The 18,980-nt window shown below is 41.7% G+C and overlaps 1 protein-coding gene across 1 annotated transcript in view; it reads right to left on the bottom strand.

The window, feature by feature from the left end:
* Positions 1-18,286, bottom strand: part of il17re.S (interleukin 17 receptor E S homeolog) — a 39,786-nt gene extending 21,500 nt beyond the window's left edge. Inside the window, exons 1-2 of the mRNA XM_018261437.2 lie at positions 17,806-18,286; positions 68-83 (exon numbers count right to left, since the gene is read on the bottom strand). Of these exons, the coding sequence (XP_018116926.1) occupies positions 68-83; positions 17,806-17,928 (139 nt within the window). The 5' untranslated portion in view covers positions 17,929-18,286. The remainder of the gene's footprint in view (positions 1-67; positions 84-17,805) is intronic.
* Positions 18,287-18,980: the final 694 nt, after the last annotated feature.

The raw sequence follows: 18,980 nt of genomic DNA, 5'->3' as shown, positions 1-18,980 counted from the left end.
TTACTATAAACATAACAGGTGATACTTGGGTTTGGCCTTTAACAAGAGGATAGAAAGTGATACTTACTACGAATTGCGTAATCCTGTGAAAACAAAGAAAAAAACATTATTTAGGTGAGTATCCAGTAACCCGTTCTCCCCTTGTATGAGTTGGATAGAAGCAATGGAATATTTGTAGAGAGAATACACCATATTCTCTATGAACTTTATCTTAACTACAGGCAAACACTAGGGAAGTCAGACACATGGAGCTTGTTGTATGTTTTCTTTCTGCCGACTGTGGTCGAAGTATAATAATTCTGGGAGTTGCAGTTCAATTATGGTGTGATTCTTCTAGCCACATCAATCATTAAAGGGAATGCTGTCCTTTTGGCACATTCTAGCAACTTGTGTCCAAAATGAAAAGAGTCTATAGTGTTTTGTTATGTAGACACAACATTCATTAGACATATGTATTAAAGCGGTTGAGTTAACGTTGATTCTGAGACCATTTGCAATTGGTTTTCAGTTTTTATTATTTGTGTTTTTTTAAGTTGTTTAGCTTTTTATTCAGCAGCTCTCCAGTTTGCAATTTCAGTCATCTGATTGCTAGGATCCAAATTATTTGAATTAGAGACTGGAATATGAATAGGAGAGGCCTGAATAGAAAGACAAGTAATACAAATTAGCAATAACAATACATTTGTAGCCTTACAGAGCATTTGTTATATTTAGATGGGGTCAGTGACCCCCATTTGAAAGCTGGAAAGTGTCAGAAGAACGCAAATAATTTAAAAACTATTAAAAAAAAATAATAATGAAGATCAATTCAAAAGTTGCTTAGAATTAACCATTTTGTAATATACTATGACAACCCCTTTAATACGAGCTTCCTGAATTAAGAGGACACACCCCCATACCTCCCAACTGTCCTGTTTTTAGAGGGACAGTCCCTCTTTTGACAGCTCAACCCGCAGTCCCTGGTTTGTACTGGAAAGTCCCGATTTTCTCTTGACTGAACAGCCAGAAAAAGAAAACAATGTTTCTAACTTTATTGGCTTTTGGCTGAGAGCCCAGAACAGCCACAGCTGCAGATAAGATACTTTTGTAACAATTTTTCAATAAGTAATTGTAACAATATAAGATAACAGGTCCCTTGGGAACAGTTAGTAGTTTTTACTTTAATGAAAAAGTTTAACTTTAATGAAAAAGAACCTATCTCCAATATTCTTAAATTAAAGATTGTGTACAGTTTTTAATAAGAAACCTGACTGTATGCAGTGAAATTCTCCCTTCATTTATTGCTGTGGATAGGAATTGTCAGACGGTCCCTAACTGCTGAGCAGGGAAACAATCATACTTATGAACAGCTGGGGGAGCCCCCGCCTTACTTCCCAGCCATGCAGAACTCAAGCAGCTTTGTTTATGACGATCCCTAAGCAGCCCAGACCACACTGAGCATGTGCACAGTCTTGGTCTTGCAAAGATGTTTAACAAATAGTGATGGGCGAATTTATTCGCCAGGCGCGAATTCGCGTCAAATTTGCGCGATTCGCCACCAGCGTATAAATTCGCAAAACGCCCCGCGAAAATTTGACAGAAAAAATTTGCGCCGGGCGCCGGCGTCAAAAATGGGCGCCGGCTTGCGAATTTTTCGCCGTTTCGCGAAATTCGCGAATTTTCCGGCAAAACGTCGCAAATTCGCCCATCACTATTAAAAAAGTTACAAGATGGTGACCCCTGTGACCAAATTTGAAAGCATAAATCATTTGTTTGATTAGGCTTGTGGTGCAGTAAGTTCATGTTTATATTTAGTATACAAAATACAGCATTTCTAGCCTTATTCTATTTTAGACTTTACATGCCCTTTAAAGGGCAATTCACCTTCATTAGCAAATCTGTAATAACTGGGGAAAAAAACACAGAAATGTGTTCAAAATTTCATAACCTGCCAAAATGTGTAAAATGAACATGGTAATTAGGGGGTGTGGTCACAAAAATGGACGTGGTCAAAAAATTTTGCGCGTCAACTTTTTTGTCCCTCTTTTTATTTCCAAAATGTCGGGAGGCCTGCACCACTGAAACATCTATAGTCGACAATGGCACCATCTCATGGGCAAAACTGGAGACGGACGACTTCTGAAGCTTCACAGCCATTGAGTAGCCATAGACAGTCAGGGGGATGCTGAGAGTTATAGTTTTGCCAAATCTACATACTGGTACATAATGTAATGCCGTGGGCGATTGCTATATCCCGCTTTTCCTACTCATAGATTCAGCAATATAATGTCTCCCACGTCTGCACATAGAAATGTTAAGGAATGAGACCGCTAGAACCACTAGAATGAGATCACCAGCAACAACCCCGTGTGCAAATGCAGAAATAGCAGAGAGGTTGTGTGCAGAGAAGCGCTGGTGTGTAGCGAGAGATCTATAGATAAGTGACTAGAGATGTCGCGAACTGTTCGCCGGCGAACTTGTTCGCGCGAACATCGGGTGTTCGCGCTCGCCGGAAGTTCGCGAACGTCGCGCGACGTTCGCCATTTTGGGTTCGCCATTGTTGGCGCTTTTTTTTGCCCTCTCACCCCAGACCAGCAGGTACATGGCAGCCAATCAGGAAGCTCTCCCCTGGACCACTCCCCTTCCCTATAAAAACCGAAGCCCTGCAGCGTTTTTTCACTCTGCCTGTGTGTGCTGAAGAGATAGTGTAGGGAGAGAGCTGCTGCCTGTTAGTGATTTCAGGGACAGTTGAAAGTTTGCTGGCTAGTAATCGTTTTGATACTGCTCTGTTATTGGAGGGACAGAAGTCTGCAGGGGTTTGAGGGACATTTAAGCTTAGGTAGCTTTGCTGGCTAGTAATCTACCTTCTACTGCAGTGCTCTGTATGTAGCTGCAGTGGGCAGCTGTCCTGCTTCTGATCTCATCTGCTGACTGCTGCAATAACAGTAGTCCTTGTAAGGACTGCTTTTATTTATTTTTTTGTTGTTTTACTACTACTACTACTACTACTACTATAAGAGCCCAGTGCTATTAGTCTAGCAGTGTTGGGGAGTGGGACTGGTGTGCTAATCTGCTGCTCCTAGTAGTTCAGCAGCACCAACTTTAATTTTTTTTTTTTAATATTCATTTTTTTTTATTTTACTTTTTTTTATTTTACTACCGCTGTAGTAGTGTATAAGTTGACCTTTTAGGCATTATTTGCCCTGTAGGCATTATTTGCACACTGTTTTCTTCAACCCGCCATCGAGCTGTGTGACCTTGTTCACATTCTGTCTAAATATCCATAATATTACCGTCTCCAGAAAAAACACCGGAGTGACTTTTTTCAAGCAGCCATAATATATTTTACGTAATCCGTATCCACCGCTGTAGTAGTGTATACGTTGGCCTTGTAGGCATTATTTGCACACTGTTTTCTTCAACCCGCCATCGAGCTGTGTGACCTTGTTCCCATTCTGTCTAAATATCCATAATATTACCGTCTCCAGAAAAAACACCGGAGTCACTTTTTTCAAGCAGCATTCATATATTTTACGTAATCCGTATCCACCGCTGTAGTAGTGTATACGTTGGCCTTGTAGGCATTATTTGCACACTGTTTTCTTCAACCCGCCATCGAGCTGTGTGACCTTGTTCCCATTCTGTCTAAATATCCATAATATTACCGTCTCCAGAAAAAACACCGGAGTCACTTTTTTCAAGCAGCATTCATATATTTTACGTAATCCGTATCCACCGCTGTAGTAGTGTATACGTTGGCCTTGTAGGCATTATTTGCACACTGTTTTCTTCAACCCGCCATCGAGCTGTGTGACCTTGTTCCCATTCTGTCTAAATATCCATAATATTACCGTCTCCAGAAAAAACACCGGAGTCACTTTTTTCAAGCAGCATTCATATATTTTACGTAATCCGTATCCACCGCTGTAGTAGTGTATACGTTGGCCTTGTAGGCATTATTTGCACACTGTTTTCTTCAACCCGCCATCGAGCTGTGTGACCTTGTTCCCATTCTGTCTAAATATCCATAATATTACCGTCTCCAGAAAAAACACCGGAGTCACTTTTTTCAAGCAGCATTCATATATTTTACGTAATCCGTATCCACCGCTGTAGTAGTGTATACGTTGGCCTTGTAGGCATTATTTGCACAGTGTTTTCTTCAACCCGCCATCGAGCTGTGTGAGCTTGTTCACATTTTGTCTAAATATTGATAATATTATCGTCTCTAGAAAAACCACTTGAGTTACTTTTTTTCAAGCAGCATTCATATATTTTACGTAATCCGTATCCACCGCTGTAGTAGTGTATACGTTGACCTTGTAGGCATTGTTTGCCCAGTTTTTTTGGCCGCAGCCACTGAAGCACAGAGGCCAGAAAAAATATGCCATATAAATGCTGAAAATAGTAATTTTTTGCCATACGTTGACTCAACGTATATGGCAAAAAATGACTATTTTCAGCATTTATATGGCATATTTTTTCTGGCAACTGTGCTTCAGTGGCTGCGACCAAAAAAATGCATATTTTCTGCATTTATATGGCATAATTTTTCTGGCCTCTGTGCTTCAGTGGCTGCAACCAAAAAAATTTATATTTTCAGCATTTATATGGCATAATTTTTCTGGCAACTGTGCTTCAGTGGCTGCGACCAAAAAAATGCATATTTTCTGCATTTATATGGCATAATTTTTCTGGCCTCTGTGCTTCAGTGGCTGCAACCAAAAAAATTTATATTTTCAGCATTTATATGGCATAATTTTTCTGGCAACTGTGCTTCAGTGGCTGCGTCCAAAAAAACTGGGCAAACAATGTCTACAAGGTCAACGTATGGCGAAAAATTACTATTTTCAGCATTTATATGGCATATTTTTTCTGGCAACTGTGCTTCAGTGGCTGCGTCCAAAAAAACTGGGCAAACAATGCCTACAAGGTCAACGTATGGCAGTTGTTTAAAGAGAACAGTAGATTACTAGCCAGCAAAGCTACCTAAGCTAAAATGTCCCTCAAATCCCTGCAGACTTCTGTCCCTCCAATACAGAGCAGTATCAAGCAGATTACTAGCCAGCAAGCTTACTATCATCTGTCCCTGAAATCACTAACAGCTCTCCCCCTACACTATCTCTTCCAAGCACACACAGGCAGATTTTTCAGATACATTTTTGCCCTTGATCCCCCTCTGGCATGCCACTGTCCAGGTCGTTGCACCCTTTAAACAACTTTAAAATCATTTTTCTGGCCAGAAATGTCTTTTCTAGATGTTAAAGTTCGCCTTCCCATTGAAGTCTATGGGGTTCGCGAACCGTTCGCGAACCGCTCGCATTTTTGCGCAAGTTCGCGAATATGTTCGCGAACTTTTTTTCCGACGTTCGCTACATCCCTATAAGTGACACGTTTATGCAAATGTTCCCATTACAAGATATTGGCACATACAGCAAGTGACTTCCTTGTGCCCCAAGCACAACCTCCAACTAGTGCTGATATAAATATTAGTAAGATCTTTCCTTAAAGGGGTAGTTCTCCTTCAAATTAATCTTTAGTATCTTGAAAATTGGCCTATTTTAGCCACTTTTCAGTTGACGTTCACTTTTTATAATTTTTAAATGCTTCTTATAAGCTTTCACAGGGGGGGGGCTGGCAGCAAATAAACATTGTTCAAACATTGTGAAGCTACAATTTTATTGCTACTTTTTTGGAGGGACAGATTGGGTGGTGGGACGCCAGGAAAAACCTGGAATCCTGGAAGACCCAGGCCTCCTCCCCACAACAGATCTGTGGGCCCCCTTCTCATTCCTGATCACAGTCCTACAGGAAAATCAAAAGGTTCTGGGCACTTAGTTTTCTGTGCCGAGGAGCTCACGACTCGGGTGGGTTACAGGCCCGGACTGGCAATTGCCAGAGGGGCTGCTATAAGGTGCCATAGAAAATCAGTATTTAGTGGGCTGGTGGGAGACTGTTTGGGCCTCTATGTGGGCCTATTGGGCCTCTGTGTACCTGAAATGCCAGGGCCTATTTTAATTCTCAGTCCGGACCTGGTGGGTTACAGCCCCAGTGAGCCAGGTCTGGACTGGGAGTCAAAATAGGCCCTGGCATTCCAACTATACAAATGCTCAAACAGCCCCCCACCAGCCCACTAAACAGTAACTTTCTATGGCATCATACAGCAGCCCCTCTGACATTTGCCAGAACCCACAGATTGCCAGTCCGGCCCAGGGTCCAGCAATCCAGTCCAACACTTCTTTTTTCCTTATGTTTCCATTCAGGCCTTCTCCTATTCATCCTTAAGTCTCAATGATGCCTGGTTGCTAGGCATCATTGGGCCCTAGTAACCAGATAGCTGCTGAAATTCCAAACTGTAGAGTTGGGAAATGACGGGGAGGGGTTCACTTATCTCAGGATCCATGGATGACAGCTAATGCTAACAGAGCTCATTGCAAGAACCAGGAAACACCCCCAGACGCACAAAAGTCACTATAACCTTTCAAAACACAAGTCATACAACTCTCCATCCTCACACGACGCACATTGTTTTTTCAGTTTCAGTTTGGCGTGGTAACTTTTCCTTTTGATGACAAACTTGTTTTCATTGAGAAGGAACTGGTTCTAATACATGTAATACATGAAACCCAGTGGTGTAACTACTGTAGACATGGCTGGATTTCCGTGCTTGGCACCCATAGGCCGCCAGCTACTAGCCCCCTGCTTCTTTCACATGGCTCGTTCCCAGAGCGATCGTGTCCATGCGGCTAATTGAGGGGGAGCTGCGGCTCCCCAGTGCTAACGAGAATGCAGCTTAATTTGCTCTGTCTCTGTCTCTATTTCTACAGTAATTGCTTTATGGATTCTGCGTGTTGATGGGATAAGTGAGGACTGTGGCCCTCTGAGGGATTTTATGGTTCCCATCATGCCCAGGGGCTCCATGAATATTTTTATACAACATGATTATATGAATATAAAGCAGCCTATCAACATGTTTCATGTCATATTATCAGCCCACTACTAACATGATGGAAACATAACACTCATGGGGTCCTATACTTCGCTACTAAGCTTACAATCTAAAGTCCCTATCCCATTCACACACACACTAGGGACAGTTTTATCAGGAGCCATTTAAAGGAGAACTAAAGCTTAACTGTAGACATAGGCTAGAAATGTTGTACATTATGTTTTGTGCTTCTGTATCAGCCCAAGGCAACCACAGCCCTTTAGCAGTAAAGATCTGTGTCTCCAAAGATGCCCCAGTAGCTCCCCATCTTCTTTTCTGCTGATTCACTGCACATGCTCTGTGCTGCTGTCACTTACTGAGCTTAGGGACCCACTCACAATATACAGTAAACATAGAATAGAAATGTCATAATATAAGGCTGATTAGTAATTAATACAGATAATTACTACATGACACCACAGAAACCAGTGCAATTAGCATCAGAATTTAATCATCAGTTCTGTAGCGTCAGTTTATAATAAAGACCAACCTCATTTTCTGCTGGATAATTAGTGACGACCCCTAAGCTTAGCTTCTCAACAGCTTCTCAGAGCCCACTGAGCATGTGAGTGTCACAGACACTTTCCAAGATGGTGACCCCCTGTGACAAGTTTGAAATCCTGGATCATTGCTGCTATTGACAAGCTGAAACTTTAGGCTGGTGCAATAAGGTCTTTATATAAAATATGGCATTTTTAGCCATGTTCATTTTTAGGGTTTAGTTCTCCTTTAAACTGCCTGTATGTTTTTGGAGTGTGGGAAGAAAACTGGGTATCTGGGGGAAACTCATTGAGAAGAATATACAAATTCCTTGGAGACAAAGCCCTGGCTAGAATTAAACCTAGGACCCTGCCACTGACCTAAAGGTTTGATTGGCTGAATTTAAATCCTGCTAAAAGATACTGGATTTTACTTAAACAGGCGGCTCATTTTTAAATTAACTTTTAGAATTTTATAATATGCCTAATTTTCAGCAACTTTTCAAATGGCCTTAAATTTTTTCTTTTTGAGGTTTAAAAATGATTTGCCTTCTTCTTCTGACTTGTCGGCTTTGAAATGGGAGTTATTGCAACTTTTCATTACCGTATATACTTGAGTATAAGCCGTCCCGAGTATAAGCCGAGGTACCTAATTTTACCTCCAAAAACTGGGAAAGCTTATTGACTCGAGTATAAGCCTAGGGTGAGAAATGCAGCAGCTTCTGGTAAGTTTCAATCAAATAATTGAGGGTTTCTGCTCCCATTGGAGGTGCCGGCGTCTCGTTTTTGGATGCCGGCGACCATTCTTGGACGCCCATGAATATTCTTGGAGACTATTCTTGGACGCCGGCGACTATTCTTGGACGCCGACAACTATTCTTGGACGCTAGCGACTATTCTTAGGCGCCGCCGACTAATATGACCCGAGCATAAGCCGAGGTAGAGTTTTTCAGCATATTTTGGGAGCTGAAAAACTCGGCTTATACTCGAGTATATACGGTACTTATCTTTCTATTCAAGCCTCTCCTAATTCATATTCCCAAGGCCGGAACTAGGGGTAAGTAGAAGAGGCAGGTGAGTAGGGAGCAAAGATGGAGGGGCACAAGGCACTTTCCCCTAGTTCCTCCAACTTGGCACCTTTTCACATATTCTTTGAAATCGTTCGCACATATATGCACTCTTTCACGCATACACACGCTTGTTCCTGAGCGCACAGATTCGTTCACGCACATGCTGGAGGTGGGTGACGATAGCACTGCATAATCCAGTCTCTCATTCAATCAGTGCATGGTTGCTAGGGTAATTTGGACTTTAGCAACCAATTTGCTGAAATCGCAAACTGGAGAGCTGTTGAATAAAAAGCGAAATAACTCAAATACCACAAATAATAAAAAATGAAAACGAATTGCAAATTGGAATTTCATGTTCTACGTCATACTGAAGTTAGATAGTTTTACATCTACTTTATGCAGTGAACTAAACATCCCATAATATTGTCATGTATCCTAGAGCTAAAATATTCCACACCATCCCTTTACCAGCAGAGCTAGCAATCTAACTACCCTATCACACACAGTAGGGTCAACTTCATCAGGCACCAATGAATTCTCTTATATGTGAATTTTCGAATTAAAAAGATTCGAATTTCCAGCTATTTTTGTGTACTTTGACTAGGGGATAGTCCAAATTCGAATATCGAAATTTATCATGTACTGTCTTTTTAAAAATTTGACTTCGACCATCTTAAACCTGCTTAATTGCTGTTTAGCCTATGGGGGACCTCCTAGAACCTACTTGGAGTCAATTGGTGGACTTTGAAAAATCAAAGTTTTTTTGGGGAAAAAACGTCAATTCAAATTTGATCGAATGCGCTATTCCTTTGATTCAAACAATTGGAATTCAGACAAATACTAACCTTTTCGATCGAAAACTGACCTATTCGACCCCAAAAAACTTCGACTTTATTTCGGTTGGTCTTTTTGAAATCGAATTTCAAAGTTTTTTCAGTTCGAAATTCGACCCTCGATAAATCTGCCCCTAAGAGAACATAGAAACATCCACGAAAACCCGGAACTCTGAACCATAGCTCCATTGTATCTTTATTCTGTAATACTAAAGTACAACATGAAACACCTGCATTCATTTAATCTGTCAACAGAGAAATTATAGCATGAATATAGTTTGGGATTACTGAGATCAGCCATAATTATCTGTTCAAATAATCCCTGAAGCCAAAATCATCACTCTCTCCCTGTCACTCGCAGATCATTATGGCTAAATTGCACCAGTGCAGTTACTCAATGGCTTTTGGGAATGAATGTAGGAAAAACATGCTACACGTTGATTTGGGGAGGCACAAATTGTTCCAAATGAAGTCCAATAAATAATCAGAAACCAACAACACACAGCATGCAGCAATGTCAGTATGTATGCCCACATATATACAATATATATATACTATACTGTATAATGTGTGTGTGTGTGTGTGTATATATATATATATATAGGTGTGTTTTGCACTTTGTAACACTATCCTGATGACGGCCCTGTGTGGGTTGAAACGCGTAGATAAGAACGTGGAATAAAGAACTTTTAACTAAGTATTGAAGAAAACTGCTGTGAGTGCTTTCATGACTGCCAATTTTTTATATATATATATATATATATATATATATATATATATATATATATATATATATATATATATAAATAAAATAAACAAGAGCAATGAATATCCTGTAAATGATATCCTTATAAACGATGCTTAGTGATGTAATTGGCTATGATTAGAGCTTAGTGATGTCATTTCTGTCACAGGACTCAATGAAACTTGTGTATTATAATAAATAAAGTACAATAAAGTACCCCCAGTTGCAAAATATGAGGATATTAGAAGTAACCTCGCCTTATGTTTTTATCACACACACACACACACTTCTAGGTCCTCTTTATTTATATTAAATGGAATATAAAAAGCACTTAGGCAGAGTAATGGTAGCTAAGAATATATAACTGAAACATCAAAAACAAAGACACCAGTAGCTGCAGGTTCAGGAAGGTGCTAGTGATTATATCACTCCTCTCAAGATTCCAGGGCAAGTACTCAGTGGCAAAACCAATACAGAGAACAACTGCTAACATGCAGAACATGCAGTACAGGGTGTGGAATAAAATGTATCATCAAGTGTTTAATTATATGGCTGTTGAACTTGGATGTAGTGGCAGTTATTTAATTCAATAACCCAGAGAACATGCCCAGTCACTCGTCTTGTGCAAAGTAGACTCAGTGCTTATAATACATAGAACCACTGCTGTTATTAAGGGGGCACAATCAAGGGCAAGTGTCTGGGAAGGGAGTGTGACTGTGGGCAGGGCTGGTCCTATCAAATGTGGGGCCCAATTTTGACCATGTTGGCGGGGCCCCTAGACAAAGTGTTGCTGGCTACTGACACAGCAAGTATTTAGGAAAATAAGGGCATACAGGCACAAAATAGAAAGGAAAGGGGCAGTGTGGGGCCCCCAGAGGTGCGGGGCCCAATTGGTCCAATTGGCCTAAGGCCGGCCCTGACTGTAGGATAGCAGGTATAGTAGGGAGAGATGGTGTCTATAGTAACAGTGGATAATAGTCTCTGGGAAGGGAGTGTGACTGTGGGATAGCAGGTATAGTAGGGAGAGATGATGTCTATAGTAACAGTGGGGATAATAGTCTCTGGGAAGGGAGTGTGACTGTGGGATAGCAGGTATAGTAGGGAGAGATGGTGCCTATAGTAACAGTGGGATAATAGTCTCTGGGAAGGGAGTGTGACTGTGGGATAGCAGGTATAGTAGGGAGAGATGATGCCTATAGTAACAGTGGATAATAGTCTCTGGGAAGGGAGTGTGACTGTGGGATAGCAGGTATAGTAGGGAGAGATGGTGCCTATAGTAACAGTGGATAATAGTCTCTGGGAAGGGAGTGTGACTGTGGGATAGCAGGTATAGTAGGGAGAGATGGTGCCTATAGTAACAGTGGGATAATAGTCTCTGGGAAGGGAGTGTGACTGTGGGATAGCAGGTATAGTAGGGAGAGATGATGCCTATAGTAACAGTGGATAATAGTCTCTGGGAAGGGAGTGTGACTGTGGGATAGCAGGTATAGTAGGGAGAGATGGTGCCTATAGTAACAGTGGGATAATAGTCTCTGGGAAGGGAGTGTGACTGTGGGATAGCAGGTATAGTAGGGAGAGATGATGCCTATAGTAACAGTGGATAATAGTCTCTGGGAAGGGAGTGTGACTGTGGGATAGCAGGTATAGTAGGGAGAGATGGTGCCTATAGTAACAGTGGATAATAGTCTCTGGGAAGGGAGTGTGACTGTGGGATAGCAGGTATAGTAGGGAGAGATGGTGTCTATAGTAACAGTGGGATAATAGTCTCTGGGAAGGGAGTGTGACTGTGGGATAGTAGGTATAGTAGGGAGAGATGGTGTCTATAGTAACAGTGGATAATAGTCTCTGGGAAGGGAGTGTGACTGTGGGATAGCAGGTATAGTAGGGAGAGATGGTGTCTATAGTAACAGTGGGATAATAGTCTCTGGGAAGGGAGTGTGACTGTGGGATAGCAGGTATAGTAGGGATAATAACCCTGTAGCTCAGGGCCCCTTCCCTGCACTCTTATAAGCCTCCCAACACAAATCTGTGTTGTCTCTAGCCTGTAGAGAGAATACCCCTGAGTCTCTAATATACATTCACAGCATGTTTCTACCATGTAAATGTTTTTATTGAGTTTTAAAACCAAAACAAGTGAGGCATCTCCAAACTGGTTATGGAGACTCGAGATATAGAACAGGAATACAATAATGATAACAATTGGAGTGTCTTATTTACATTTTACCAGAGTGAAAGTAAAAATAAAAGTAAAGTAACAAAAACAAGTTCTAAATCTAACAACCTGACAACAATAATAATAATAAGCACCAGTAATACAATAATTCTGTAAGGAATGTGAAGAAAATGGACAATAGCTTTAGCCACTACAGGATAGACTATTTCTTGAGCCAGTCGAGGATTCAAAATTTTAAGTTAGAATCAGTTTGATCCCAAAATATTGACCAAGTTTCTGTAAATATACATATGTGAGTTGGATCTTCTGATTTAATCCTTATTGCTTCACAGCATGTTTCCTTTTATATATCACGTGAAAGCTGCCATATTGCTCAAATTGACGTCATGCACCAGTCCCTCCCACTAACAGAAAGCGGATTAAAATCTTAGTTACACACTGGGTATATTATCTGCCAATAACATAGACGGCAGATGGCTACAGATTCAGCAGAAACAATTGTTTTATAACTATCAAAGCATAAAGGGACTAGAGGTTTAATGGTAGAAAGCAGAGGTGAAGTGCACCCTCCGTCTTTGCAGGCAGAGATAGCCTTTGCACCCAACAAGGAGTCAAGGAGAGACGTAAGGAGCTGCCAGAGCCTTGTATTAGAGTTCCCTTGCAGCACTTGGTGATGTGATACACACATCAGGCTGGAATTCCTAATGCCAGTGTTGCCCCATTTACTGCACCTGCTTTATACAGGGGCACCCTCTTATATACCCCCTTTTTAACATCAACTTGGTTTCACCATTGGTGCAAGCACAATAAAAACAAATCACCAATCCGCTGAGAAGCCTCTCTATAACAAACTGCTCCTTATCTCAGAGTCTTGCAAAGGCTGCATCAGGGGAGAAGGGAGGGGTTTGTTTATACAAAGGGCTTCTCATAAGAATCAGGAAATAGAACATGACATTATAAAAACCATACATATTTCCTAATCAAAAGGCACAAAGGCCAGCACGTGCTCTGTTTATTGAACTCCTGCTGAACAAGAGGTATAACCTTTTTCTGAGCAGGCGACTTTTTTTTTCTATGTAATGTCCAGAGTAGAAAAGCAGTAACTAAGCAATGAAACACAGACTGTATCCCATACGTCTCAGCTAGAAACTGAAAAAAAAATCAGCCAACCCAGCTGGAAGACTTGTTTTGAGCAAACACTTTATGATCGCACTAAAATGTGGTTTTACTGCAACAATTCCAGGTTAATATTTATATCGGGAACCAAACAAAAAACACAGATAAGGGCTGAGAGATTTCAGAACCAGTAGGAAATTAAAAGTAACAATAATCTATATTGCTTTATAGCTGCCAACCCAATGGGTTCCCAAAATTGGTCAATGGAAGCAGTAAGGGCTCATTTGTAGAGCAATAGTGTTTGACCATGAACTGTTATGGCTCCCATAGGTGCAATTCACCCCGGCATAGTGTCGGACTGGCCCACTGGGATACCAGGAAAACTCCCGGTGACCCCAGGTGTCAGTGGACCCTCTTGTTTATAACCATCTGGCCTATTTCAAGGACATTCCCTATTTCTTTGAGGTATAAAAGAGGCTTAAAATGGAAGAATAAAGTAAAGTAAGTAGATATAAAAGACTAATAAAAATTTGGACAGTGGGTCCACCTTCTAGGGTTTTGTGGTGGGTCCCTGGCATCCCAGTCCAACAATGCCCAGGCAATACTAATACTCTCCTAAACATACTGTAACAGGGGTCGTTTATAATGACTCTGGGTACAAGTGATAGAGCGCTAAAGAGCACAAAATCACCCTGTGTGGGGTGCACACACAGAATAATGATTATTAGGAGACAGCTGTATGGCACAGGCCCCCAGCTTCAGCTGGCACAAGAGATGCCAGGAGGCAATCAAAAGATGGTGGACACATTTTTGTCCCAAACCACAAGTGAAAACCATAGATTGTTTTTTTGTTGGTGCAAGAATAAATTTACAGGTTCCAAATCTTTATAGAAAGCAGGAATGTTATTGCTGAAACTGAAATGGCATATTTGAACACAAGATTCGTGCAAGTGTAAACGCAACCATCTATCCATGGTAAATTTATCAAACAGTGAAGTTAAGGTGGCCATACACGGGCAGATTAAATGGCCGATATCGGTCCTTTAGACTGATTCAACAGCTTATCTGTGGGGGCTCCCGACGGGTCCTCCCGGTCGATAGCAGCGTAGTCTGCACACCGATTGGTGAAGTCTGCGAACGCGTCACAGTAGGGGGGTGGGGGCCGAAGGGGGGGGCCCCCCAGTCCGACCATGGATGTGGAATTGTCTCCCTGAAGTGAGATAACTAGAGTGTGCCGGGCCCCCTGCAAAACTATCTTCAGAGGACACGGCTCACTCCGATCCCCATCCTCTGGTCCACTTCCCATCCAGCTCCATCCCACCCACTCCTTGCCCTAACTCCACCCACTCCCGACCCAACTTGCATCCCCCTTCCTCGCTGCAGGTAAGAGAGCAGTTGTGGAGACGGGGGGTTTTCTATTAGCTATAGAGGAAGCAGACCCCAAACTCCGGCCCCCCCTGTTCCCCGGGTCCCCCTGCGACTGCGGGGTCTGGTTCCTCTATAGTTACACCACTGCCTATAAGGCAAATTGAAGAGGTTTCAAACAGGAATTTTTGCCTTTCTCTGGACAATTAGCAGTTAGGCGAGTTATATAAAGATTTGATGGGCATGTGTCTACTTTCAACCTAACTTACTATGTTACTATGGAATAGGTCAGCCTCTATGGCAGGCAGTAAGGACAGTTACATGTTCAAGCTGTAACCCTTATACTGTTATTGACTTACAATTCCTGGTTGCTTTTTGGCTGTAGTTTGCAGTGATGCCAGCAGTGTACCCACAGTGCCAACACGTGCCTCCAATCCACATTATTTCTTTACCCCTGTCACCAATGTGGGGCCAAAAGTCATTTGAATAGCGAAAAACCCTGAAACAGGGGGCGCAAGTAAAAATGCTGCATGCAATGTAACGGTTCTGTTCTCTTAGCTCCGCTCTGTGCAGAGAATGGTTCTGGGACCTTACGTGCAAAACTGAGCACATCCAGAACCAACACAATCACAACTCCATAGAGCTGGGGAAATATAGTCTATTTTCAAACTCTTTACACACTCAAACAAAACAAAAGGATCACACAGACACACACATACAAGTGCACAAACAGACACACATGTTCGCATTCTTTTCTATTATTTCAAAATATTGAAATATTTTCCGGCTCCCAGTGGTAGAACTAGAATTTCAGGTCACCATAAAAGGTCAGCAGTTTCACCCCCTCAGGGACAAGCAGGGCCTATACCTTGTAATAACAGAGCATACTACTTGTTAGGCCTGGATTTTGGCCTTGGACTCTCTAGACCCCAGGGTCCTACTGTCTGACTCCCTTGTGAGAGCTCCCCACCCCACACAAGCATGTACATGTGCCTGAGCACTGGGGATTACCATACAGGAGATTGCAGCTTTTTTTTGCCATCATAGGCCACTCCACAAATATGGGCCTGACTCTCGTACAGAAGGTGCTGCATTCTTTGGTCTCACAGCTGGGGCGACTGCTGCTTAGAGAGGGGATCAGATAGGAACTGTGCCAAGGGGACAAATCATTCTGTAAAAAACTAAAGTACAAATCAGATAAAGTACAAATAATTACTATAAATACAAAATAAGTTCCATGCATGCCATGACCATCAAGCTTCCCGGCTGGGAGTCACATCACAATAGCCAATGCCCATGTCACACAGGTAAATCTGTTGCCCAAAGGTCATGAAAGGCACAAGTTCATCAAGTTCCAAAACATTACAAAAAGAGCTGACCAGGGGACACCAAACAAAACAACTCCCGGCAGCCCTACTTCATATCTAAAGCCCTTCTGGACCCTGAAACAGCACAAGATGCTCCATAAGTCAAATTAACAAATCCCTCTGAATACAATGTAGCAGGAGTCAGCCTTTCATGCTTCATGTGAATCAGATGGCTTCTGCTACATTGTTTCAAAAGTCTGAACCAGACGCTAGAATGGAAGAGACACATACTGCGTCACTGACATTGTGTAATAAATGTGTATTGGAATTTTGTTTAGAATTACGTTTTTCTTTCACTAGGAAACCTTTTTATTCCTAGGTTTATATCCCCTTTTAGAGCTGTAAGGCATATAATAAAAATAGGACACCTTTAGTTTGGGATCAAGTTGCCCTTTAATCTTTATTAGTAGCAGGTTATTATTTTTTTAGTTGCCAGGAAGCTCCGAATGTTCTATGAGTCACCCCATTAGTGCAGGCAGAGACGTTTCATGACCCAAATAATTAGGGGGAAATGAGTATCAGCGTTCAGAGCTGTGTTTGATGCACCAGTCAACAGAATAACACCCTGCAAATGAGTTGTACATTGAGTTTTCTCTAGAAAATGTATAAATCTCATTACTCTCCAGCTCTAACTGGGACATTACATAACTCATATTGCAGTGAAAGGTCGGCTTCAACCTGTATCCTATACAGCAGGTGACATCAAACCTGTGTTTGAACTGCAACTCCCAAGATAAGGCTCACAGGGGGGATTTGAGAGTAGTAGTTCGAGATAGCAGCATAAATAAATATACATTTATTTGCCCAGGCACAGCTTTGCCTTTGAACCTTTTTAATCGCCAAGGAGGCAATGGGACTGCAACAGGCATTTTACACCTGCTGCTGCCCAGGCATTAAACTGGGCAAATACAGAACTACAGCACCATGGCAAATATAAGGATCGCGTCCTGGATAGATAGATAGATAGAGACGATAGCTACAGTAAATGATAGATATATAGATAATACATAGATATATACAGCAGATAACAGATAGATAGAAAACAGATAGATAAATAGAGACAGATGGATAAATAGATAGCTACAGAGAGAGAGAGAGAGAGAGAGAGAGAGAGAGAGAGAGAGAGAGAGAGAGAGAGAGAGAGATTACAGATAGATAGATAGATAGATAGATAGATAGATAGATAGATAGATAGATAGATAGATAGATAGATAGATAGACAGATAGACAGATAGACAGATAGACAGATAGACAGAGACGATAGCTACAGTAAATGATAGATATATAGATAATACATAGATATATACAGCAGATAACAGATAGATAGATAAATAGAGACAGATGGATAAATAGATAGCTACAGTAAATGATAGATAAATAGAGATATATAGCGATAGATAGATAGATAGATAGATAGATAGATAGATAGATAGATGATAGATAGATAGATAGATGATAGATAGATAGATAGATAGATAGATAGATAGATAGATAGATAGATAGATAGATAGATAGATAGATAGATAGAAAGATAGATGCCAGGGCATTATACACAACAATACACACAATATACCACCTATTGCTGGACTACAACTCCCAGTCTCCCATGACAGCCTTGCATGCTGGAAATTGTAGTCTGACATTATTATTATACAGCCAACCCAATACAGAAAATAAAGAGGGATCTTACAAAGTTAGGCTCAATCTGGCGCCTGGTGATTTGCTTTCCATTATTGCTGTGGCTGAGCAGAGGTAGTAGAGACAGGGCAAGGAGGAACAGGGGGCAACGGTCGGCAGGTCCTGTACTCCCCATGGGTTCAGAGAGGAGGCTGCTTCATGGTAGCTCCACTTGCTTATCCCCACTTATCCATGGCTCTTACACACGCTGCCTGTCCGTTCCATGCGCTGCACAGGTCTGTCCGTAACCTGCATAGGCACAGGATAAGGACTCTCCAGGGAGACTTAGCCTCCCCATAAAGAGACCAACTGCAATATCATCATATGTACATTCTCCTGTGAAATGCTGTCTGTTTTTCAGTTCTCAAAACAAAAACTTCAACTTTCTTGTCAGATAACCTGCGCTCCTTCATGTGCTGCTACTGCGTCTCCCAGCTTGTTTGCTGTGTGTCAGCTCCTCCTCCCCTCCTACTCGCTCTACTGTCAGCTTCCTGGCAGCCTCTCCCAGCTCTGACTCTTACCTGCCTGTCACAGGCAAATGCCCCACCTCAGGGGCTGGCATGGACAGGGTATAGAGTTGCTGCATTGTGTCACTGGGGAGATGTACAGCTGCTATACTGTATCAACTACAACCTCAGGGGCTGCCATGGGCGGGGTATAGAGCTGTTACATTGTGTCACTCTGGAGATGTACAGCTGCTATATTGTATCAGCCACAACTTCAGGAGCTGCTATGGGCAGGACATAGAGCTGTTAAATTGTGTAACCATGATGTACAGCTGCTACACTGTATAAACCACAACCTCAGGGGCTGGCATGGGCAGGGTATAGAGCTGTTACATGCTGTCATTGTCATTAAATTTTTTTAGCAAATTTGCCATAGTGTTCTAATTATACAAATTCGGTGAAGAATTGCTTAGATATTCCATTTCCTTCATTTTGCAAAAAAGTCTTTTTGGGTAGAGTTCTCCTATAACTTTTAACAGTTTGAAGATGGACCCAATCTAAGCAGTTTTTCAACCAGTTTTCATTATTCATTTTGCTTGTTTTTTTAATTATCACCTTTTAAACTCTGCATATATCCAGCCTGCAAACGAAACAACTTTTAAGGGTCACCGGCCCTAATAATCAAGGAACTCGTTAACTGTGTTTGTTTTGACTTCCAAACTGCTGCCTGGTTGCTAGGGTA

The sequence above is a fragment of the Xenopus laevis genome, chromosome 4S, assembly GCF_017654675.1.
Source record: "Xenopus laevis strain J_2021 chromosome 4S, Xenopus_laevis_v10.1, whole genome shotgun sequence".
NCBI classification, from domain to species: Eukaryota; Metazoa; Chordata; class Amphibia; order Anura; family Pipidae; genus Xenopus; species Xenopus laevis.
Note: the sequence above shows the minus strand (reverse complement) of the source record. Positions and strands in the feature narration are given on the sequence as shown.